The sequence below is a fragment of the Mercenaria mercenaria genome, chromosome 4 (assembly GCF_021730395.1).
Source record: "Mercenaria mercenaria strain notata chromosome 4, MADL_Memer_1, whole genome shotgun sequence".
Taxonomy (NCBI): domain Eukaryota; kingdom Metazoa; phylum Mollusca; class Bivalvia; order Venerida; family Veneridae; genus Mercenaria; species Mercenaria mercenaria.
Genome location: NC_069364.1, coordinates 72,367,882 through 72,394,486, shown reverse-complemented (window position 1 = coordinate 72,394,486; position 26,605 = coordinate 72,367,882). Strand labels below are relative to the sequence as shown.

The window sequence follows — 26,605 nt, the reverse complement described above, 5'->3', positions numbered from 1 at the left end:
AATTATTTGAAAATATCTTACACAATGTATAAGTGGCTCTTAAGTCAGTACAAGTTGTAAAATGCAAGTACATCCTTTTTCTCTAGATCTAAAATGTTAGAAGCTGACTTCAAATAACAGTACATTTGTTATGAATCAAAATATAATGCATAGTACACAAGATACAAGGTTCAAACTTTATATCAATACTGTTAATTTTATACCATACCCTTTAGCAGATAAGTTATTAGCTCAGGCTCAATATGATCTTTTGTGACCGCTTGATGTCCAGAGTCCGTCCATCAACAATTACTAAAAAATCTTCTTCTTCAAAATTACTGGGCAAATTTACACCAAACTTCACAGGAATTTTCATTGGGTGATTGCCATGGTAACCAAATGGAAAATCTTCAAAATTGCTCAAGCCGTTCTGTTTCAGTAAAAAACATAGTCGCAAGGGGACGGGGCTTATTTTCCTTATATGGCTATATTGTAAATTTTCAAAAATCTTCTTCTTCAAAACCACTGGGCAGATTTACACCAAACTTTACAGGAATGATCCTTGGGTGGTTCCCTTTTAAAATTGCCCAAAGAATTAAAATCAATGCAGAACTGTGGTTGCCATGGGAACCGAAAGGAAAATCTTTAAGAATCTTCTTCTCAGAAACTGTCTGCTGGATTTCAAATATATTTTGTAGAAATGATGTCTAGGTGACCCTCTACTAAAATTGCTTAAACATTTCTATTTCGGCAAAAAAAATTGCTGCCAGGGGGTCGGGTTTATTTTCCCTATATGGATATATTGTAACTTTCAAAAATCTCTGAAACCTGAAGGCCTAGAGCTTAAATATTTGGCATGTTGCATTGTCTAATGGACTTCTACCAAGAGTGTTCAAATTATGATCCCAGGGTCAGTATTGACCCGTCCCGTGGTCCCTTGATTTTACATAGAGCTCTATAGGAAAAACATGAAAAGACTTCTTCTCTGAAACTGCGAGGCACAAAGCTTACATATTTTGCATGTGGAATCGTCTAGTGAACCAACCTTTACCAAGATTTTTCAAATCATGACCCAGGGGCTATTAAAACCCCGCCCTGGGGGTCACTTGATGTTACTTGGACTTATAAAGGAAAAATGTTCAAATTTTTTTAAATCATATTTCATAGTTGTTTAATTATAATTAGCTGAGGACCCTGAATAATAATGACACACATCAGGCCTGTAGGAAGCATTTTCAGATTGAGGGGCACAGCCTACATTTTCGTAATTATTGGCGGGGGGGGGGGGGGGGGGGGGGGGGGGGGGGGGAAGGGTGTACAGCCAGAATTTTTGTAAATATTTAGTGTAAATTTTAGAAAATTTGTCAATTTTGGCCAGGATTAGGTGTGTGTGTGCGGGGGGGGGGGGGGGCATGCCCCCCTGTTCCTATGCCCCTGCACAAATGACTATGGCCACCAGGGGGCTGGGCTTATTTTCCCTATATGGCTATATCTTCTTCTCCAGAACCTGAATGTCTAGGGCTTAGATAAAGAATGTTAGATTGGGGTTGGACAGGGCTGATTTTCCCAATATATCTGTATAGAAAACTTTGATAATCTTACAAACCACTGGCCTGATTTCAAAATAGATTTAAACAACTATCATTATAAGACTTAAGCAATGGGACTCAGATGAGCGATTTATGGCCATCATGGCCCTCTTGTTTAAAATACTGATATTGATTTTTGTGTGTGTGAATTTTCAGGCCCAGGCTGTAACGATATCTGTATCACAGGCATTTAACCTGGCTAAAGATCAGTGGGAAAAAGCAAAGAATTTGAAAAATTCCCAGCAAAATACAGTAAGTTGTAGTCATCACTATTTGTTAGTTGTCTGCTTGAGCATTTACATATGAGTAGTTCAGCTCAGGAAAATCAGTTGTCTGTTTGTAAGAGAAAATAGCTATTATTTGAGATTTTCCTCTGCATTTACCTGTATACTAGGGAATAACCTTAAATGACATGCATTACCTAAATTAAAATACTTTTTAAGTTTTATAATTTATATGTCTGAGCTTTAAGGCATTAGTTAGCTAAGTAGCTTTGATGACATAAACAGTGTTAGATCTTCTGTTTGAAACTTGAACCTGAAAGTGTTTATATCTGTAGCAGAATGTACGTGATGAGAACCATGCAATGGTAGAACATACTCAAGTACCACCAGTACCTCCTAGGAAGATCCAGTCAGCGCCACAAATAAACCTACTCTCAGGTCAGTATCTACGACTGGCAAACTGTAGAAGTACACACACAAAAACTTATATACCATTGACAAAAAAGGTAGTATTGCTAAGGTGGCTGACTTTAAATAACCTGCCAGTTTAGTTTGAAGGTTTCTGTCCTGTTAGGAAGCATTCTAGCTGGCTTTAATAAGGAGGTTCTATCTAGCTGCCAGCTCCTACTTGGTATGATGTCCAAAGGGGAACTTCGAGTCTTAAAGCAACATTATAACTTGAAAGACTTGTATAAGATTGTGTTGTTGTGACTCCATACCAGACAAAACAAAACAAAAAAAGAAATATATACTATAATATGATAGGATCATTGTTCATCAGTATTCACATTATGTATCCATAACAGTATTTTTTTGATTAACAGCAAATGTAAACATGTATATACTTAATTTGAAGTGACTCACCTTGTATAGAAAATGCAATTTCTATCATTTTCTGTAAACAGCTACTTATGTGAAGTTTTGAAAGTAAAGATATGCGGAGGAATTTAAGTTTATTTTGGAATATTTCTAGATTATTATATTTTTTGATTCAGTCACTGTGTAGTGATGTATTACAGGGGAAGTATTGCTGTAATATTGGGTTGACTTGTCTGTTTTCAGAGACTCACCCTCGTCTACCTAAACCAGAGAGTGCCAGAACACTATATACCAATGTTCAATCATCTAGTCCTAGACAAGGCTGGGTATGCTTTTACATTTATACAGGCTTAGGGACATGTCGGGGAAATAAAAAGAATTCAAGGTCAGGGATCTGTCCGCAAATTTCAAAAATTATGAGAGGAATTTTAAAATTAGGAAAATAGTGGGAAATTTGATTTTATCTGACAGTCAGTGTCAGTTTTCTTAAAGGCTGTGTTAGGGATGGTTGAGATGGAGATTCTAAAGTTCATTTTATTAATGGTTTTAAATATATATCACAAAAATGAATCCACCTGTTTAAGATGATGTGGACATGTTTTCAGATTATATATAATAATTATGCACAAAAATTACTTATGTAAAATATTCAATAAAACTGTCAGGGAGAGGTGCTGCATTAGGTAGATGTCAGGGAAAATGTTATGTCTGATGATTTGTGGGCACAGTTGTGTTAGAAATTGTCATTTTTCAGAAAATGTACACACAGCAATAGATGAAAATAATAATGACAGGTCAGTAAGCAATGGTACACGCAGCAACAGGTGAAAATTGTGATGACTGATCAGTAAGAAAATGTGCACACATTATTGTGATTGGTCAATAAGATTTACTGTATAATCATGAATTTTGTTGGAAAGATATTTTCTGGTTTTGGCCAGCAAATTTATTTCTTGGGAAAGAATTCTTTGGTTTCAATCTGAAGCTAAAGATTGTTCAGGAACAGCTACAAGTATTAGTATCAATGGATGTTCAGTGTCCACAATCTGTTGTCCTGTGTCAACATTTTTATTGAAACATCTCTGAACTTACACATGTGAGTTTTTCAATGGTCTGAACATTGATATACTGGAAGGAAATTTTACATTAGATGAAAGTATAAAACTTTGTTCTTGTTTTTCAGCAAACATTTGATGAGTCAGCAGAAGATAACCAAGTTAGTTTTAATCTCTGTGAAGTAGATAATGATAACTTGGATGACTGTTTTTCTCAGTAAGTTTTTATTGCAACATTACAGGCCATCTTCACTGTACAGTCAAGACTGTTATATGTTAAGTTGTGTGGAGGAAAAGTTCACAATGACATGAAGTCTTAAACAGTCTTAAAATTTGAATAGCTTTACACTTAAATGAAGTATACCAGTGTATTTTGTATCAAGAGAGGAGTAAATACTTAATGCAATGTGATGAATATTCTGTCAAACTATGATTAAATATAATTCTCATCATAAAAATGTTAAAACTCGATGAAAATACTGCTAATTTGATTTGATATGTTAAGAGGATGTATAAAAATTATCATTATCCTCTGTTTGCTGTGACCTGGGCCTCTGTGGAGGTGTTAGATACAAACTAAGGGGACAAAGACATATTGTAAGAAATGTAATATTAAGATATTGTTGAGATTATTGAGAGATGACACATACTAATAATCTGTTGATCAGAAATGTCGAACAGTCCAAGATTGGAAAAAATCTTACAAGGTTCGTTTGTTTTGGTAACAGTTAGATATTTGTCTTACTGCCCTAAACCAACATCATGATTTTGTAATTGGGAATGCTTTGATCAGTCTTCCTGTTGTTTAGAATATTCTCTTTTAAAGTTAAAACAATTATTTTCCGATTTTGGTCCACCATATTGTCAAAACTGCTGATGAAGATGAGCACGATCAAATAATGCAGTCAAACAGACGTTTCTGGATAGGAAAAATATAGTTGCTTGTCGTGTCAGTCAGGACATTGTTTAATTCAGCTAATTTTTTAAAGAAAATTTCATTTTGTTGGGAGGAAACACATATCATTTAAGACACAGAGCCTTTTAATTCAGTGTGTCGCTTAGACAGTCTAGACTGTATTTGCTCGGATTTTTCATTTCATTTTACTTAATGTCAGTGTAAATATTTTGATAATTCTTTTATGGATATGCAGTAGTTTTGAAAAGGCAGACTTCAAAAGAATCTTCTTTGTCCTAACTTCAGGAAATAGAAGAGGGAGATAGTTGTGGTTATATAAACATTACATAGGTTACATTAAAATATTAAAATCATTGTACTTGACGTAAAAATGGAAATATTATCAGAATTTTTAATGTTTCCATGCCTTTGCATAAACCAATATATTTTCATAGATCTTTGATAAATTTTCAAATCTACAGAGTTTGAAAATAAGTGATAAATTTTAACACTGTTAACATAACTCTGGTTGTTGGTTACAGATTAGCAGAAAACAGAAGCAGAAAACAGTCTTTTCCATCCTTTTCAACAGATTTACGTCAAGAAGACCTCGATGAAAATGTTGCAGATTACCTTGATGGCAAAAAATGTTTTGAAGCTTTTTCTCGGACAAAATCATTAGAAGATCTTATGAATATCTAGCTAGTGCTTTCAGATAGTAATTGTTAGATGTAAAAACATTTAGTGGTTCTATAGATCTGTAAGGTTTGAAGCCTAATCGATAAATGTACTTTTAAGATCTTTGTTGAAATTACTGTTTAGCTACAAGGCATTATGAAGGATGGTTGTTATGCTGTATGGAGATCTAATTTTGTCTACACCAGGGCAGAATGATATACGTTTCTTTTTGTCCCGCCTTTTTCAAAGAAAAAACGTAAGTGGACATAGAATGAACTGCTACCATCCATTCATCCATCTGTCACTGTATGTCCATAACACTGCCAGTCACCAAGGGATTTTGGTGCTGTTCGGCACAAGTGTTTCCTGTTATGATACAGTGTGATGCTCACATTATTTTGGCTGTTAGCTTGAAGGACATGGTCACATGTAGAGGTTCTATGTTAACTGGGTCTGTTTCATGACAGGTATATACACAACTCTTGTCATCCATCAAGTAATTTTACTTTGCACGAATGCGTGACATAGGAGTTTACCCCATAGGTCAGGTTACACTTAATGGGTCCATATTGGATAGGTCTGTAACTTGTACTTCAAGGAATTTAAGATTACTTGACATAAATGCTATGATGCATTTTGTTATATGCAAGACATGTGTTCAAAGCTCCAAACTTCCAATAAAAAATTGAATAAGAAAATTTTTGATTCAATACATTTCCAAAATAGATGTTCAAATCTGAATGTATAGCCGAGATTCACTGTCAAGTCCTGTCCAGTCCATATTTTTGCCATAGGGGTTTGTTGTTAGTGTTTTTCCATAATAAGTCACAGTGTTGCAGGCAAATTCAAGGCCCTCGGCTCCCAGGTTTCCAAATAAGAAGTCCAAATGTTGTTTGCAAATACGTCCTTAGGAGGTTGACTTCACTATGTTACAGTTTCCTGTTTCATAATCAATATTGATTGTGAAACATGTTTTTTTTTTTCAAAACTTGTATATTTGTGTCACAAATATTTTCTCGTAAGCTGTAATGTTCTGTTGGGTTCTTATTTGTGTTTTATTTATGTAATGCATTTTGATAATAAATACAGAAAATAAAAACACTTTGGGAATTTTTATGTAGAAAAATTTGATTTATTATTCTTGATCTTGGGGCTGTACCGGAAAATATGATTTTAATCATTGTTATTCAGATCCTGTGGAAGGTATATGTATATATAATGAATAGAAAGGTGTAGTTGTAGCCAGATAAATTTAAATAGTATAAAGGGTATTAATGATATACTCAATGTGATATTATAGATAAAGAATTATTATAAGGTATTTTGTTAACGGCATTCTTGTTTCATTTTGCATTTGTTAGTTATATCCCCTCCAAACTTAGTTTTGTGATGTTGGGTACTACTAGTATATAGGAATCACTTTGTTCCGTCCGTCCATGTCCTGTCTTGTTCATTCTCTTGAGCCCATACATAAGATCGAACTTTATTCGCTTGAACTCTATTCGCTCGAACTCAGATAATTAAAAAAACACCCTTCGTTCGAACTCATTGGCAGGTCCTGGCAAAATCCCTATATAATGAACATTGCTCGATGGTTCGAACTCCTGAGAACTTGAATATTTTAAGCTCACCTGTCACAAAGTGACAAGGTGAGCTTTTGTGATCACGCGGCGTCCGTCGTCTGTGCGTCCGTCCGTCAGTCCGTCCGTAAACTTTTGCTTGTGACCACTCTAGAGGTCACATTTTTCATGGGATCTTTATGAAAGTTGGCCAGAATGTTCACCTTAATGATATCTAGGTCATGTTCGAAACTGGGTCAGGTGTGGTCAAAAACTAGGTCAGTAGGTCTAAAAATAGAAAAACCTTGTGACCTCTCTAGAGGCCATATTTTTCATAAGATCTTCATGAAAATTGGTCAGAATGTTCACCTTGATGATATCTAGGTCAAGTTCGAAACTGGGTCATGTGCCATCAAAAACTAGGTCAGTAGGTCAAATAATAGAAAAACCTTGTGACCTCTCTAGAGGCCATATTTTTAATGGGATCTGTATGAAAATTAGTTTGATTGTTTATCTTGATGATATCTAGGTCAAGTTCGAAAGTGGGTCAGCTGCGGTCAAAAACTAGGTCAGTAGGTCTAAAAATAGAAAAACCTTGTGACCTCTCTAGAGGCCATACTTTTGAATGGATCTTCATAAAAATGGGTCTGAGTGTTCACCTTGATGATATCTAGGTCAAGTTTGAAAGTGGGTCATGTGCCATCAATAACTAGGTCAGTAGGTCAAATAATAGAAAAACCTTGTGACCTCTCTAGAGACCATATTCTCATGGGATCTGTATGAAAGTTGGTCCGAATATTCATCTTGATGATATCTAGGTCAAATGTGAAACTGGGTCAACTGCGGTCAAAAACTAGGTCAGTAGGTCTAAAAATAGAAAAACCTTGTGACCTCCCTAAAGGCCATACTTTTGGATGGATCTTCATGGAAATTGGTCAGAATGTTTACTTTGATGATATCTAGGTCAAGTTCGAAACTGGGTCACGTGCCTTCAATAACTAGGTCAGTAGGTCAAATGATAAAAAAACCTTGTGACCTCTCTAGAGGCCATATTTTTCAAGGAATCTGTATGAAAGTTGGTCTGAATGTTCATCTTGATGATATCTAGATTAAGTTTGAAACTGGGTCAACTCTGGTCAAAAACTATGTCAGTAGGTCTAAAAATAGAAAAACCTTGTGACCTCTCTAGAGGCCATACTTTCGAATGGATCTTCATGAAAATTGGTCAGAATGTTCACCTTGATGATATCTAGGTCAAGTTCGAAACTGGGTCACATGCCATTAATAACTAGGTCAGTAGATCAAATAATAGAAAAACTTTGTGACCTCTCTAGAGGCCATATTTTTCATGGGATCTGTATGAAAGTTGGTCTGAATGTTCATCTTGATGATATATAGGTCAAGTTTGAAACTAGGTCAACTGTGGTCAAAAACTAGGTCAGTAGGTCTAAAATTAGAAAAACCTTGTGTCCTCTCTAGAGGCCAAACTTATCAATGGATCTTCATGACAATTGGTCAGAATCTTCATCTTGATGATATCTAGGCCAAGTTCGAAACTGGGTCACATGCCATGAATAACTAGGTCAGTAGGTCAAATAATGAAAAACCTTGTGACCTCTCTAGAGGCCATATTTTTCAATGGATCTTCATGAAAATTGGTCAGAATTTTTATCTTGATGATATATAGGTCAGGTTCAAAACTGGGTCACATGAGCTCAAAAACTAGGTCACTATGTCAAATAATAGAAAAAACGATGTCAGGTGAGCGATTCAGGACCATCATGGTCCTCTTGTTTTCTGGTCCCGTGGATTTCAAGCGATCGAAGTTGGACTGTGTATCAGGTTTTAAGGGTCATATTAAGATAAATTCACATGCCAGGTCAAATAACTCGAGACTTGTTTTGACAAAATTAATTCTGGCCCCCACTTGCAAAATTTAAAAAAATCGACATGAGAATATTAGGTCATAATGTAAGTTTACACATAAGTTCCATAACTCTGACTTATTTTGAAAAAGATATTTTCCTTTTTTACCGAGAAAATTGTGAATAATTGATGTTTTCTATAAACCTTTTTTAAACCAATGAAGTTACTGCACAGGGACTTTAGACAGGTTGTAAGGATCATAAGTCAAGTTTACATAGCAGACTTGTTTTGACAAAATTATTTCCCCTTTTTGCATTTAAGCAGCTTTGATAATATCATAGTGGGGGTTATGGATTTAGTGATAGCTTTAGTTATGTTTTGTCTTGAGAGTTTAAAATTATTGGGAACTATTTTGATTTCTTGCAAGTACTTTACATTCAATGTTTGGTATACATTGAACATTAAAGCCACTGATCCACAGTTAGGTGAAAAAAACTGAAAATTTTCTTTATTTTATTTATATGACGATGTACTTTGTGCAAGTTTTTAATGAAATTTCTGTTCAGTTCTGTTCATGAAATTGAAAGTATACTCAACTTTTGAAATAATCAAAACAAACTAAAACTGGTTAAATCTGTTTCATGTAGAACTGTTTTGCTCTCAGTGTCAAAATTGTGTTGAACACTTAAACTGATTTAAAAACTTTGTTGTTGTACAAACTAAAATTGCAAAATGGTCTTAACTAGGGAATATGTACATTTTTGCATTGAAGTGAAATGATGTAATTGATATTCATTTTGTGATCAGTAACAACATCATGGAGTAATGTGCCTTTAAAAAGTTCAATAAGAATGTATTATAGAACAGGACTTACATGTTTACCTTAATGCAGGAATAGTTATTTAACTTGCTGAAAATAACACATTGTATTGATATAAATCATAAGAATCTCTTTAGAACTGTAAATCTCAGTATTTCTTAGAACTTGTTTCTTTTATTTGGTTTTGATCTCAGTATGTTTGGATGGAAATTACACATATGTTTTGGTTTACTTTGAATCTAATGTGTGCCCTAGTCATTAAGATCATTTCATTTCTTAAACCAAATTTTGCACCCATGTCACTGAATACTTTAGCAACCAGACTTACAACTATATTTTTATCTGAAAACGATCTTCCTAATTACTTACTGTAGTTCCTCACATGTAATTGGCACCATGTTTATTGTGCACCCCTAAATCGAGCCTTAAGTTTTGAATAAAAAACAGTTTTGGTCGATCTAAAGGAAAGAAAATAAAATGTGTAGGCATGTAAAATTTGGTGATCAAATTTACCTTCAGAAGTAGAAGTCTTCATAAACATATTAAGTTTGGAAGCTTACAAAACATTCAGTGCCATTGCCGATCAGCAAGTTACATTACCAATGATGACTCTCAAAAGAATTTCAGTTTAGTGCTATTTCTACATAATGAAAATAGACATTTGAGTTTACAGGAGCTTCTAAAATAAAACCAATAACACAAGGTTTGACTGTCTTTTGTTGTGATCTGTTAAAGATCAAACAGGTGGGAATGATCAGCACTTAGTGGGAAGGCCAGTTTTGTTGTTCACATTTTGATAAGAAAATAATACCCAGTCCTTCAGAGTACAATAGATCTACATAAAATTGATTTGGTTTTAGAATAAATCGCTATCGTCAATTTAGGAACATAATGGCAATCTTAGGTTTTAGCCTAGACAGTTCTAACGCGGAGAGTAGTTTCTCTTTACCTGTATGGTGAAAAATCATTTCCAAGTTGGAATGTCATTTAATCCTGTTGATAATATGCACCCAAAATGTGGGGGGGGCTGTAAAATAAACTGCACATTATACACTGGTATCTATGGAACATCAGTTTTTTCCCTGTATTTGGAAATCTAAGTACTGATCTGTATCTCTATATTATAATGTAAAAAGCTGACCTTTTTTGAGCCAGTTTTTAAATGGAAATAAAAAGGGAAATCAGTGTTTTGTGATTTTTTTCATATGGAAATATTTTTAAGATGTAAAAAATGGTTGTAAGAAATTAAAAATGAAGAAGTTTAGATTGGTCATGCAGAAAGAATGGTGTCAGATCATTCTACCATGTTTTATTTGACAACTAGTTTTCCAGGCCTACGTATAACATATTAAGCTCTGAAATGTTAATTTTATACTATACATGATATATTTGTGTTATTTCATGTTTAACTTCGTGTTCCATGTAACTTACGTATAATGCAGGATGCCGTACAATGCTGAGAAGTGGTCTACCATTATCAGCAAACTAGAACATCCATTGCCTACTAAGTCATATATTGTTTGCATTGTTAATTATGCCCCCCTTTGAAAAAGGAGGAGTATATTGTTTTGCAAATGTCGGTCGGTCGGTCTGTCGGTCGGTCGGAATGTAGACCTATCCGTTTCCAGATGATAACTCAAGAACGCTTGGGCCTAGGATCATGAAAGTTGATAGGGAGGTTGGTCATCACCAGCAGATGACCCCTATTGATTTTGAGGTCTGTATGTCAAAGGTCAAGGTCACAGTGACCCTGAATATTAAAACGGTTTCCAGATGATAACTCAAGAACTCTTGGGCCTAGGATCATGAAAGTTGATAGGGAGGTTGTTAATGACCAGCAGATGACCCCTATTGATTTTGAGGTCAGTATATTAAAGGTCAAGGTCACAGTGACCCTGAACAGTAAAACAGTTTCCGGATGATAACTCAAGAACGCTTAGGCCTAGGGTCACGAAAGTTGATAGGGAGGTTGGTCATGACCAGCAGGTGACCCCTATTGATTTTGAGGTCAGTATGTCAAAGGTCAAGGTCACAGTGACCAGGAACAGTAAAATGGTTTCCAGGCAATAACTCAAGAACGCTTGGGCCTAGTGTCAGGAAAATTGATAGTTAGGTTGGCCATGACCAGCAGATGACCCCTATAGATTTTGAGGTCATTAGGTCAAAGGTCAAGGTCACATTGGCCAGGAACAATTAAATGTTTTCTGATCTTCTTGTCCAAAACCATAGGGCTTAGGGCTTTGATATTTGGTATGTAGCAAAATCTAGTGGTCCTCTACCAAGACTGTTCAGATTATTTCCCTGGGGTCAAATATGGCCCCAGGCCCCAGGCCTAGGGTCACATGGTTTATATAGACTTATATAGGAAAAAACTTCGAAAAACCTGTTGTCCAAAACCACATGGCCTAGGGCTTTGATATTTTGTCTATGACATCATCTAGTGATCCTCTACTAAGATTATTGAAATTATTCCCCTAGGGTCAAATATGGCTCCGCCCTGGGGGTCACATGGTTTACATATACTCATATAGGGAAAAACTTTGAAAATCTTCTTGTCCAAACCACAAAGTCTAAGGCTTTGGCATTTTGTAATGTACCATCATTTAGTGGTTCTCTACCAAGTTTGTTCAAGTTATCCCTCTCGGGTCAAATATGGCCCTGCCTCAGAGGTCAAATGGTTCATATAGACTTATATAGGGAAAATCTTCATGTCCATAACTTACATCATTCAAATTTGGACCACATGTATAGTTTTGAGTGGCAAGATGAACCGTGACATGAGTTGAACTTGATCTTGACCTAGTGACCTACTTTCACATTTCTGTACCTACAGCCTCCAAATCCTAGTGACCTACTTACTTTCACATTTCTGTACCTACAGCCTTCAAATTTGGACCACATGCATAGGTTTGTGTACTGAAAAAAACTTTGACCTTGTTATTGACCTAGTGACCTACTTTCACATTTTTGAAGGTACAGGCTTCAAATTTGGACCACATGCATAGTTTTTGTTCCAAAAAAAATTTGACCTTGATTTTGACCTAGTGACCTACTTCTACATTTCTCAAGCTACAGCCTTCAAATTTGAACCACAAGCGTAGTATTGTGTACTGAAATGAACTTTGATCTTGAGATTGACCTAGTGACCTACTTTCATATTTCTGAAGGTATAGGCTTCAAATTTGGACCACTTGCATAGTTTTGTGTTCCGAAATAAAATTTAACCTTGATTTTGACCTAGTGACCTACTTTCACATTTCTCAAGCTACAGCCTTCAAATTTGAACCACATGCATAGTTTTGTGTACCGAAATGAACTTTGATCTTGAGATTGACCTAGTGACCTACTTTCAGATTTTTGAAGGTACAGGCTTCAAATTTGGACTGCATGCATATTTTTGTGTTCTGAATTGAAATTTTACATTGATTTTTATCTATTACCTACTTTAACATTTCTCAAGCTACAGCCTCCAAATTTGAAGCATATGCATAGTTCTGTCTACCAAAATTAACTTTACCTTGAAATTGATCTAGTGACCTGCTTTCACATTTCTCAAGCCACAGCTTTCAAATTTGGACCACATACACATTGTTTTGTACCTAAATGAAATTTGACCTTGATTTTGACCTTGAGCTAGTCTTGAAATTTGGAACATTCAAAAATGGCTCAGTGGATGGCTCCAAGATCAATCTGTAATCTCTTGTTAGGTTAATAGGTTAAAGGTCAAGGTCAGATTAAACCAGAATGGTAGAACTTTTGTTTACAGTGAGCATACAATTTCTGTTCCTTGTGCAATTACTGATTGCATCAAGGGGGGCATTTCGTGTTCGACGAGCTCTTGTTGATGTTGAAGCTATTCAGCTCGCGATTCAGTATTAACCTTTACCCTGCTAAATTTCTATAATGAACTTTTCCATCTTTCAGTTTAGACAGTACCATTAAGTGTTAAAAGGGATGCTTACCAAAAAAGATACCGACTGAATGGCGAACGGTGCAGATCATGATCTACACTGGTCGCAAAGGCAGAATCAGTCGTGTTCAGCATGATAAGGGTTAAAAATAACTGTTTACGACTTTTACAAGTTATTAAGCACTAAAATCCCACTTTTTAAAGCATTTTAAAAATTGGCTAGCACAGATGAATGTTGATCACTCTGCTTTTGGACTGTGTTCTTTTATAGTATAAAATTCCTGTATTTACCGTGTTCCTGTTTTTGTTCCATGCTAACTAATCAGGTACAAATGTATTAATTAATTTCAAATGTATTAATTATTTTCATATAACATGTGTATACAAATGTACATCTTTCTAAAGGATTTTCACCAGTAAGCAAAACCGTAGTGTCAAAATCAGTAGATATATATTTTTTGAAAGTATAAAAGTGAAACTGCTGCAGACATATGTCATAAAACCAAACTTGCCATATTTTACAGCTGATATATAAAGAATTTCAGAGAAAACCCTCGCTGTCACTAAAACCTTGATTTTATTGACCACATTTAAACGACTCTCTTTTGTTTCTTAATGAGGGATACTTTGGAAAGAACTTTTAACAAATCACTATCTGTTTAAATTACCTCAGTGTTAAGATATGAAAAAAAAGAAGAAAAAATACATCCCTCCCTCTGTTCAATTTGACAAGGTTGGACAAAACTATTTTTTGATTTTATGTGCAAACCTATTCATATTTTCAAGCTACTGTGGATGGGTAATTATTACCTTCAAAATTTTTTTTTTGATTAATATTGATTTTAGCTTAATTTTAAAGTTATTATTTAAGAAGTCAGAGGTATGCAAATTTTGATTCCATACCTCAAGTTTTTATTAGCTCACCTGTCACATAGTGACAAGGTGAGCTTTTGTGATCACCCTTCGTCCGTCCGTGCGTCCGTCCGTCAACAATTCCTTGTCTGCACGATAGTGGTTTCATTTATGATTTTATTTTAAACAAACTTGCACACAACTTGTATCACCATAAGGTCACGGTTCCTTTCTTGAACTGGCCAGATTCCGTTATGGGTTCCAGAGTTATGGCCCCTTAAAGGGCCAGAATTAGCTATTTTGACCTTGTCTGCACAATAGCAGCTTCCTTTATGATTTGAATTTAATCAAACTTGCACAAAACTTGTGTCACCATAAGATCTCGGTTCCTCTCATGATCCTGCCAGATCCCACAATGGGTTCAAGAGTTAAGAAAGGGCCAAAATTAGCTCTTTTGACCTTGTCTGCACAATAGCAGCTTCATTTATGATTTGATTTTAACCAGACTTGCACACAACTTGTATCACCACCAGATCTGGCTTCCTTTCTTCAACTCTCCAGATTCCATCATGGGTTCCAGAGTTATGGCCCCTTAAAGGTCCAAAATTGGCTATTTTGGCTTTTGCAGCCATATAGAGACTTCATTTATGGTTTTATTTGATACAAACTTCCAAAATATCTTCAACAACAATAAATCTTGGATTCCATGACAAATCAGATCCAATCGTAGGTTCCAGAGTTATTTTATATCTGATTACCTCCCCTGATTGTAATCAAAATGGATTTATATCAGTGAGTACTTATAGGACTTATTTGAAATTTCATTATTGTTATAAGTCGGACAGAGACAATCAGGGTAGATAACTATGGACTGGTTTTATGTCAAATTACCTCCCTTTATTTCAAATTAAAATGGGTATATCTCCATAACTAATGGAGATACTGATCTGAAATTTCATTTATGTCAACAGATTTATTTGGCAGATCCTTCTTTTGTTCACTTACAATATTTATTATGCCCCCGAAGGGAGGCATATAGTTTTTGAACCGTCTGTCGGTCTGTCGGTCTGTCAGTCTGTCCTCAATTTTCGTGTCCGGTCCATATCTTTGTCATCGATGGATGGATTTTCAAATAACTTGGCATGAATGTGAACCACAGTAAGACGACATGTCGCGCGCAAGACCCAGGTCCGTAGCTCAAAGGTCAAGGTCACACTTAGACATTAAAGGAGAGTGCATTGATGGGCGTGTCCGGTCCATATCTTTGTCATCGATGGATGGATTTTCAAATAACTTGGCATGAATGTGTACCACAGTAAGACGACATGTTGCGTGCAAGACCCAGGTCCGTAGCTCAAAGGTCAAGGTCACACTTAGACATTAAAGGATAGTGCATTGATGGGCGTGTCCGGTCCATATCTTTGTCATCGATGGATGGATTTTCAGATAACTTGGCATAAATGTGTACCACAGTAAGACGACGTGTCGCACGCAAGACCCAGGTCCGTAGCTCAAAGGTCAAGGTCACACTTAGACATTAATGGATAGTGCATTGATGGGCGTGTCCGGTCCATATCTTTGTCAACCATGGATGGATTTTCAAATAACTTGGCATGAATGTGTACCACAGTAAGACGACGTGTCGCGCGCAAGACCCAGGTCCGTAGCTCAAAGGTCAAAGTCACACTTAGACGTTTAAGGTCATTTTTCATTATAGTGCATTGATGGGTGTGTCCGGTCCATATCTTTGTCATTCATGCATGGATTTTAAAATAACTACGCATGAATGTGTGGCACAGTAAGACGACGTGTCGCGCGCAAGACCCAGCTCCGTAGGTCAAAGGTCCTAAACTCTAACATCGGCCATAACTACTCATTCAAAGTGCCATCGGGGGCATATGTCATCCTATGGAGACAGCTCTTGTTTTTTTAATTACTTCCCTTTTATGTTACTATAAATAGCTTTATTTAAGTAACTTTTTTATTATTGGCTGTAGGGAAAAACTGAGACCACTTTTCTGTGGTACAACATGGATGGTACCTCCAATTTTTAGGTGTATTTTGACATATCTATACCTTGTAAGAATTTTTTTTTCTTTTTGGTTAAATTTCTTCTCTTTGTTGTTCCTGTCCTTTGGATTTTGATATTTTACTGAGGACCTTCTTGTCCTCAAGTGCAGTGATAACAGGTGAGCGATATAGGGCCATTATGGCCCTCTTGTTTCGATGTAAATGAGATGTGGAACCAAAATTTGTAGTCCTGTTTGGCGCCATATAACCTATACTGTGTTGGTGCGCCGTAAAATCCAAACAAATAAATAAATAAGAAGTCAGAGGAGAGTTTTGTCCATATTTGTCAGTTTTAGAAGGGGAATTGTTGTTGGGGATTTTCTCATACATTTTCAAGATTGTTTTTGATTTTTTTTTTACATAAAATGGGGTATATTGGTTAACACCTGTTATGATGACCACATGGCCAGACAAATTCTAAAATAGATTTAGTTTGAAATACATCTTTTTTGCTGTTTGCCTGACAAGGTTACAAGCATGAAGTGGGTGAGCATTTAGGCTCCATGAGGAATAAATAGAAATAAGACTTAAGATTTCAGTTTACTGTTACTGAAAGATCCTGTATCATCTAGTTACCTGAATCATTGGGGCACCAGAATCAGTGTATTTTGTTAAATGCATGCCTGGAGTGGTATGGACATCATCAATTTTTGCATTGGTTGTGTACATTATTTAACGACATCACAGCGGTTTGTCTTTGTTAAATGTGCCTTGAAACAATGATAGGTGATGATTTAAAATACCCAGGTATAAAAGTTCAGTGAATTTCTTTTTACTTTTTACCTCTATTACTAAATCCCATCCAGTTTCTGCATTTTGCTGTCAGTTGATACTTCATAGGATGTAGTTTCAGTGTCTACTAAATATAAAAGTATCCAGTGAAATGACCTGCATTACTCAGAATTAACATACATCTTATTTACTTTTATCTGATAAAAAATAGGGTTTTACCACCATTTTCTTTTTTTCACCTGTGGATGTAAATTATTCTTGTTTTTAGGCTAGAACTGAGAAGATACAAATTGAATAATTGCATCTGATTTTTATTGCCAAATTTGCCCAGTTTAACTTGCTGTCCACATCTTATATTGCAGTGTGCAAATGGTGGCGAGTGCGACTCCCACCAATACCTGTGGTGTTATTAATCTTACTTGACAGGATTATTACATATACCTGTAAATATGTTCATTTTCATGACCAGGAAGGATCAGTTTTATTATGCCTTTTAATTTTACAACATAGTTCTACATTTTACTGTCATCCAATTTTGTTGGCTAGGAGTACACCGATTCTTTTGATGCCATTTAGATACTGTTTATGGGGTCATGTTGATAAAAAAAGGCTTTGATGAAAATAAAAACAGATTTTAATAAAATTTAGAATTCAAGTAAATAGTCTGTCATATTAAGTTTAGTTTTTCTTGGGTTATTTCGCCAGTTATAGCAGGTACATAACCTGTTATTTAAAACATTACTGTTTTAGCAGGTGTGGAAATTCTCTATTGATTTTGATTAACATGTAAGGGCAGGATAGAGCTGTAAGCTTCTCTGTGGTCTTCTAATTCTGGTTTGTTACAAAACTTCTGGGGGTGGCAAACCCACGTGACTTTTGGTTACAGTACAAACAGAAAATGTCCCGATTCAGGTAACATTTTGCCTATATTTTCCTTATTACTTGACAGATTTTCATAAGATAAAGCGAGTTGAAGACAGCAAAACAAGTGCTTTCCTCTGCACAAAACGTCTGCCTTCTGTATTCAGTAATTTCTTTAAACACTTGGCACAGTTGATTTTTCGTGGAACATACTTTCGCAGTTGGGCTGCAGACACTTTGAGCAGAAAACACCACTCATTTTGCTGTCCTGGACGCTCTTTATCTTATTAAAATCTGTCAAGTAATAAGGAAAATATAGGCAAGATATTACCCGAATTGGGACATTTTCTCAGTGTGTATGGTATCTAAATGTCACAAGGGTTGGCCAGCCTGTACTTTCTAGCTGTGAATTCTGGCACATGTTTTTAAAGTGATGAGTGTAACAAATTACCTCCAGTCTCTCTAATCTTCATCTTCTGATTCAAATGTGTAGCTTTTTATTTAAGAATATTTAGCACATCTCTCTGCATTATTGTATTCCATGTATGCAATATGGTGCTTTAAATTCCCTTGCCTGTTGGAGAGGAGGGTTGTGTTTAAATATGCAATGTTATTAACAGCTTCCTGTAAGTGTTCTTGTGTGTACTGTTCTCAGTTTATCGATAGTGTACACTTTGGCTTGAATTATTGCTGTTTTATATCACAGTTTATTGTCAATTATGTTGTTTATTTGAAATAAAGTACAGTCATGTCTGCATGATTTTCTACTTTCTGCAATAAAAAATACAGGTTTATTTAGACTTTGTTATTACATTTATCCTTGGAAGGGCTTCGTGTACAGTTGATTTTGCTGTAGTCTCCTGTTCTTCAAATCACTTGCTCCTCATCGATGTGGGTTCGAGCCTCACTCGGGGCTTACGGAAGGTTCTACCCAGGTGCCTGCCGTGATGAAATAATGCACGGAGGGGCACCTGGGGTCTTCCTCCACCATCAAAGCTGTAAAGTCACCATATGACCTATAATTGTGTAGGTGCCACTTTAAACCCAACAAAGTAAATAAAATAGTCTCCTGTTCAATATTTTTAATGTTTTTTTGATGGGTTTAGTGTCACAATGACCCTATTTAGGTCACATGATGATTTTTCTAGCTTTTTATGGTGGAGGAAGACCAAAGGTGCCCCTTATATACAATAACTATGTCATCTGCAATAACTGTCATATACAATATTATATACAAGAACTATGACAAGAATTGGTATGTACAGATGGTCCTATATTGCTCACCTGAGTAGAGTTGTTTGCTTGAACAAATTTCTTAGCTTAAGCTTTAAAAACAAGAAAATTAGGAGAGTGGGTCAAGGTAAAGATTATGCAAGATTACTTTTGGAATCTGTAAAAAAATATTACAGGTGGTCCAAATCCTTTTGCTGTAGCTTAGAAAACAATAAAGTAGGTCAGTAGGTCACATTGATAGTCACTGAAAGTCGGTTTAAAGATTCGGCATGCAAAACTGTTTCAAGGCTGTATCTTAAAAAACAAAAATGTAGGTCAGTAGGTCACATTCATGGTCACTGAAAGTCAGTTTAAAGATTCGGCATGCAAAACTGTACATGTCATCCAAATTTCAAGGCTGTATCTTGAAAAACAAGAATGTGGGTCAGTAAGTCACATTCATGGTCACTGAAAGTCTATTTTAAGATCGGTGTGCAAAACTGTACAAGTCATCCAAATTTCAAGACTGTATCTTAAAAAACAAAGAAGTAGGTCAATGTTACAGTCAAGTGACCCCTAATTACTTAGGGTCATAAGGTAATTATAATTAAACAGTCTAGGAAATATGATCAGATAATTTTTGAAGTATTTTTTCCCACTGGCACCAGAACAGAAAGAAAATGCCTCTGTACATGTTATACCCTACCCCTAGGTATTCTATAAGAACCATGGTCATGAACGGGAAAATATACTAATTTGTTTCAATCGTAAATTTCTCAACTTAAACGCGCAGTTCGGTGAATGGGTACCTAGTATATTGAACAAGCGATAATTTATCTTCCATCGTGCACCAGTCACATTGTCTCATATTCCATATTGCTGAGATTATCAACATATTTTATGCTTTCGTCAACGTTACCGAAAAAACTTGCTTGACCTTCCCTAATGAACATCCGGTCTAGAGGTCAAGGCAGTGTGCACATGTATGGCAAAAATGTAAACAAACAAAAACAGAATTTAAAAAAAATCACATTTTTACAATAAAACTCATAATGATGAATGAAATTCATCTTGTATATGATCTTTAATTTGAAATCGTACATTGGTCTGCATCTGTTCTATTTATTTTATTCATTTTGCACATTTATGCTGCATTTTCACATTTTAGTGAACACGTGTATTAAAATGACGATTGACATACATTTAATAACTTTGAAATAACTATAAACTACGCGTTGTTTTTCTAAGATAGATGTATTGAAGAAATGTGACCGGTACACAATGAAACATAAATTACTTCTTGTTTGATATGCATAGTACACATTTACCGAACTGCGTGTTTTAGGTATGAAATGTGCGATTGAAACGGGTTAGTATATTTTCCCCTTCATGACCATGGTTCTTATAGAATACCTTGGGGTAGAGTATAACAAGTAGAGAGGCATATTCTTTCTGTTCTGGTGCCAGGGTTTTTTCCTATATAACTTGTATACAAGAGGGCCATGATGGCCCTATATCGCTTACCTGAGTTGAGTTGCTTGCTTGCACAAATTTCTTTGCTAAAGCTTCAAAAACAAGAAAGTAGGTCAGTAGGTCATATTCATGGTCACTGAAAGTCAGTCTTAAGATTAGTGTGCAAAACTGTACATGTCATCCAAATTTCGAGGCTGTATCTTAAAAAAAAAAGAAAATAAGTCAGTAGGTCAAATTCATGGTCACTGAAAGTCAGTTTTAAGATAAGTGTGCAAAACTGTACATGTCATCCAAATTTCAAGGCTGTATCTTACAAGAGGGCCAAGATGGCCCTAGGTCGCTCACCTAAGAAACACTCCATAACAGTGTAAAACATGTTTGACCTAGTGATTTCATGGAAACAAATATTCTGACCAATTTTCATTAAGATTGGACCAAAAAATTGGTCTCTTGTGATAAAACAAGCATTTTCTTAGACATGACCTAGGTTTTGACCCTAGATGACCCATGTTCAAACTCGACCTAGATTTTATCAAGGCAATCATTCTGACCAAAATTCATGAAGATCAACTGAAAAATACAGCCTCTATCACATACAGAAGTTTTTTCTTTGATTTGACCAAGTGACCTAGTTTTTGACCTCAGATGACCCATATTCAAATTCGACCTAGATTTCATTAAGGCAATCAACCTGACCAAATTTTATAAAAATCAATTAAAAAAAACAGTCTCTATCGCATACACAAGATTTTTCTTTAATTTGACCTAGTGACCTAGTTTTTGACCTCAGATAACCCATATTCAAAACTGACCTAGATTTCATCAAGGCAATCATTCTGACCAAATTTCATGAAGATCAATTGAAAAATACATCCTCTATTGCATACACAATGTTTTTCTTCGATTTGACCTAGTGACCTAGTTTTTTACCCCAGATGACCCATTTTCGAACTCGGCCTAGATTTCATCAAGGTAATCATTCTGGCTAAATTTCATGAAGATCAGTTGAAAAATACAGCCTCTATTGCATACACAAGGTTTTTCTTTGATTTGACCTAGTGACCTAGTTTTTGACCCCAGATGACCCATTTTCGAACTTGGTCTAAATTTCATCAAGGTAATCATTCTGACCAAAATTCATGAAGATCAATTGAAAAATACCGCCTCTATCGCATACACAAGGTTTTTCTTTGATTTGACCTAGTGACCTAGTTTTTGACCCGAGATGATCCATTTTCGAACTCGGCCTAAATTTTATCAAGGCAATCATTCTGACCAAAATTCATGAAGATCAATTGAAAAATACAGCCTCTATCGCATACACAAAGTTTTTCTTTGATTTGACCTAGTGACCTAGTTTTTGACCCAAGATGACCCATTTTCGAATTCGGCCTAGATTTCATAAAGGTTATCATTCTGACCAATATTAATGAAGAAGAATTGAAAAATACAGCCTCTATCGCATACACAAGGTTTTTCTTTGATTTGACCTAGTGACCTAGTTTTTGACCCGAAATGACCCATTTTCGAACTCCGCTTAGATTTCATCAAGGTTATCATTCTGACCAATATTCATGAAGATTAATTGAAAAATACCGCCTCTATCGCATACACAAGGTTTTTCTTTGATTTGACCTAGTGACCTAGTTTTTGACCCGAGATGACCCATTTTCGAACTCGGCCTAGATTTCATCAAAGTTATCATTCTGACCAATATTCATGAAGATTAAATGAAAAATACAGCCTCTATCGCATACACAAGGTTTTTCTTTGATTTGACCTAGTGACCTAGTTTTTGACCCGAGATGACCCATTTTCGAACTCGGCCTAGATTTCATCAAGGTTATCATTCTGACCAATATTCATGAAGATTAATTGAAAAATACAGCCTCTATCGCATACACAAGCTAAATGTTGACAGACGACGGACGACAGACGACAGACGACAGACGACAGACGACGGACGACAGACGCCGGACATCGAGCGATCAGAAAAACTCACCTGAGCATTGCTCAGGTGAGCTAAAAAAACAAGAAAGTAGGTCAGTAGGTCAGGTTCACAGTTGGGTGACCCTTATCACTCTGGGTCATCAGATAAATATAATTAGTCTAGGAAACATGATCTGTTAATTTTTGAAGTATTTTTTCCTGTATAACTCATATATCAAGTGACCCATAGGGCGGGGCCTCTTTTCACCCCAGGGGCATAATTAGAACAAACTTGTTAGAGATCAACTAGGCAATGATACATGCAAAATATCAAAGGCATAGGCCTTGAACTTTCAGACGACAGGAGTTTTAAAGTTTTTTCCTATATTAGTCTATATAAAACTTGGGACCCCCAGGGCAGGGCTTCTTTTACCCCAGGGGCATAATTTGAACAATTCTGGTAGTAGACCACTAGGCAATGCAACATACCAAATATCAAAAGCACAGGCCTTACATTTTCAGGCAAGAAGTTTTTTCCTATACTGTGAAATCATAAATATTCGTGGGGGACTAATTTTCGTGGATTTTGTGGTTGAGTCAATCCATGAAATTTAAACCAACGAACAAGTAAAATTCCCATTAATTTTATGTTCAAAGGTTGAAATCCACAAATTCATATCCCCATGAAATTGCTATTTTGACCAAAACCACGAAATTTCATGCCCACAAAATTAAATTATTTTACAGTATATGTCTATGTAAAACTAGGGAACCCTGTGGCAGGGCCTCTTTTCACCCCAGTGGAAACATTTGAACAATCTTGGTAGAGGAACACAAGGCAATGCTACATACCAAATATCAAAAGCCTAGGTCTTGTGATTTCAGACAAGAAGATTTTTAAATTTTTTTCCTATACAAGTCTATATAAACCATGTGACCCCCACCCCCCCTGGGCGGGGCCATATTTCATCCTACGGGGATCATTTGAAAAATCTTGGTAGAGGCCCACTATATGATGCGACATACCAAATATCAAAGCCCTAGGTCCTTTTGTTTTTGACAAAAGATTTTCGAAGTTTTTCCCTATATGTCTATAGAAACAATGTGACACCCCAGGGCGGGGCTATATTATATCCGAGGGGGATAATTTGAACAAACTTTGTAGAGGCCCACTAGATGATGCTACATACTAAATATCAAAGCCCTAGGCCTTATAGTTTCGGCCAAGAAGATTTTTAAAGTTTTTCCCTAAATAAGTCTATATAAACCATGTGACCCTGGGGCGGGGCCATATTTGATCCTGGGGGATAATTTGAAAATCTTGGTAGAGGCCCACTAGATGATGCTACATACCAAATATCAAAGCTCTAGGCCTTGTGGTTTTGGACAAGAAGATTTTTAAGTTTTTCCTTTCGGTTGCCATAGCAACCAGAGTTCTGTACGGAATTCAATTCTTGAAATAATTTTTAAAGAAGACCATCGAAGGATCATCCCTGTGAAGTTTCATCAAAATTGGCTTGGTGGTTTAGGAGGAGATGGTGTTTAAAGGAAAGTGTGGATGGACGCTGGAAGGTGAGTGATCACAATAGCTCACTTTGAGCATATGGCTCAGGTGAGCTAAAAAACTATAAGACCCTCGGAACGGGGCCTCTTTTCACTCCAGGGGCATATTTGAACAATCTTGTTAGAGACCAACTAGGCAATGCTATATACCGAATATCAAAAGCCTAGGCCTTGAACTTTCAGTCAAGAGGATTTTTTTAAAGCTTTTCCTATATTAGTCTACGTAAAACTTGGGACCTCCAGGGCAGGGCCTCTTTCACCCCAGGGGCAAAATTTGAACAATTTTGGTAGTAGACCACTAGGCAATGCAACATACCAGATATCAAAAGCATAGGCCTTGCAGTTTCAGGCAAGAAGATTTTTAAAGTTTTTCCTATGTAAGTCTATGTAAAACTTGGGACCCCCTAGGTGGGGCCTCTTTTCAACTCAGGGGCATAATTTGAATAATCTTGGTAGAGAGCCACTAGATAATGCAACATACCAAATATGAAAAGCCTATGCCTTGCAGTTTCAGACAAGATTTTTAATTTTTTTCCTATATATGTCTATGTAAAACTAGGGACCCCCGTGGCAGGGCCTCTTTTCACCCCAGGGTAATAATTTGAACAATCTTGGGAGAGAACCACAAGGCAATGCTACATACCAAATATCAAAAGCCTAGGTCTTGTGGTTTCACACAAGAGGATTTTTAAAGTTTTTCCCTATACAAGTCCATATAAACCATGTGACCCCCTGGGCGGGGCAATATTTCACCCTAGGGGGATCATTTGAACAATCTTGGTAGAGGCCCACTACATGATGCTACATACCAAATATCAAAGCCCTAGGCCCTTTTGTTTTTGACAAGATTTTCGAAGTTTTTCCTTAAATGAGTGGGTGGGGCCATATTATATCCTAGAGAGATAATTATAATTTGAACAATCGTGGCAGAGGCCCACTAGATAATGCTACATACTAAATATCAAAGCCCTAAGCCTTATGGTTTTGGACAAGAAGATTTTCAAAGTTTTCCCTATACAAGTCTATATAAATCATGACCCCCGGATGGTGAGTGATCACAATAGCTCACCCTGAGCCTTTGGCTCAGGTGAGCTAAAAATGGGATATGCTGGAACTTTTATATGCACAAAAGAGGTGCTGGTAGTTATACAAAAGAACTGGGATGTCAGATCTATTATTTGTACGAAAGGGCTGTTGATATGCTATACACAAGAACTAGGATATGCAAGAACTATGATATGCACAAAAGAGCTGTTGGTATGCTATACACAAGAACTAGGATATGCACAAAAGGGCTGTTAATATGCTATACACAAGAACTAGGATATGCACAAAAGGACTGTTGGTATGCTATACATAAGAACTAGGATATGCAAGGACTAAGATATGCACAAAAGGGCTGTTGGTATGCTATACACAAGAACTAGGATATGCACAAAAGGGCTGATGGTATGCTATACACAAGAGCACCGCCTTGCGGGTGCTGACGCTCATCTGATTTTTTTTGTGTAATAGAAATATTGTCCTACCCATGATTTTCTAAGTCTAAAAAGGGCCATCATTCTTGCAAAAAGCAGGATAGAGTTATGTTTCTTGATGTACAGTGTCCACTTATGATGGTGAAAAACTGTTGCAAGTTTTAAAGCAATAGCTTTGATAGTTTATGAGAAAAGTTGACTTAAACATAATACTCAACCAAGAAAATGATTTTCTAAGTCCAAAAGGGGCAATAATTATTGCAAAAATCAGGATGGAGTTACGCTGCTTGCTGCACAGGGTCAGCTTATGATGGTGAACAAGTGTTGCAAGTTTCAAAGCAATAGCTTTGATAGTTTAAGAGAAAAAGTTGACCTAAACATAAAACTTAACCAAGAAATCTGATATTTTCTAAGTCCAAAAGGGGCCATAAATCTTGCAAAAAGCAGGATGGAGTTATGTTTCTTGCTGTACTGGGTTCCAACTTATGATGGTGAACAAGTGTTGCAAGTTTTAAAGCAATAGCTTTGATAGTTTAGGATATAAAGCTGACCTAAACATAAAACTTAACCAAGAAAACTGATTTTCTAAGTCCAAAAGGGGCAATAAATCTTGCAAAAAGCAAGATGGAGTTATGTTTCTTGCTGTACAGGGTCAGCTTATGATGGTGAATAAGTATTCCAAGTTTCAAAGCAATAGCTTTGACAGTTTGGGAGAAAAGTTGACCTAAACATAAAACTTAACCAAGAAATCTGATATTTTCTAAGTACAAAAGGGGCCATAAATCTTGCAAAAAGCAAGATGGAGTTATGTTTCTTGCTATACAGGGTCAGCTTATGATGGTGAACAAGTATTCCAAGTTTCAAAGCAATAGCTTTGATAGTTTAGGAGAAAAGCTGACCTAAACATAAAACTTAACCAGGCAACGCCGACGCAGACGCCGACGCCGACGCCGACAACCGCTCAAGTGATGACAATAACTCATCATTTTTTTTCAAAAAATCAGATGAGCTAACAAGAACTATGATATGCATAAAAGGGTT

The 26,605-nt window shown here is 36.1% G+C and overlaps 1 protein-coding gene across 2 annotated transcripts in view; it reads left to right on the top strand.

Moving 5' to 3' along the window:
• LOC123552123 (low density lipoprotein receptor adapter protein 1-like) overlaps nucleotides 1-18,703 on the top strand; it is a 30,709-nt gene extending 12,006 nt beyond the window's left edge. Inside the window, exons 5-9 of one of the 2 annotated variants that reach the window (XM_045341520.2) lie at nucleotides 1,725-1,820; nucleotides 2,131-2,230; nucleotides 2,855-2,937; nucleotides 3,795-3,883; nucleotides 5,104-18,703. In XM_045341520.2, coding sequence (XP_045197455.2) covers nucleotides 1,725-1,820; nucleotides 2,131-2,230; nucleotides 2,855-2,937; nucleotides 3,795-3,883; nucleotides 5,104-5,263 — 528 coding nt within the window. In that variant the 3' untranslated portion in view covers nucleotides 5,264-18,703. Of the gene's footprint in view, nucleotides 1-1,724; nucleotides 1,821-2,127; nucleotides 2,231-2,854; nucleotides 2,938-3,794; nucleotides 3,884-5,103 lie in introns of both variants that reach the window. The other variant, XM_045341519.2, reaches the window with a different exon arrangement.
• The last annotated feature ends 7,902 nt before the right edge of the window (nucleotides 18,704-26,605 follow it).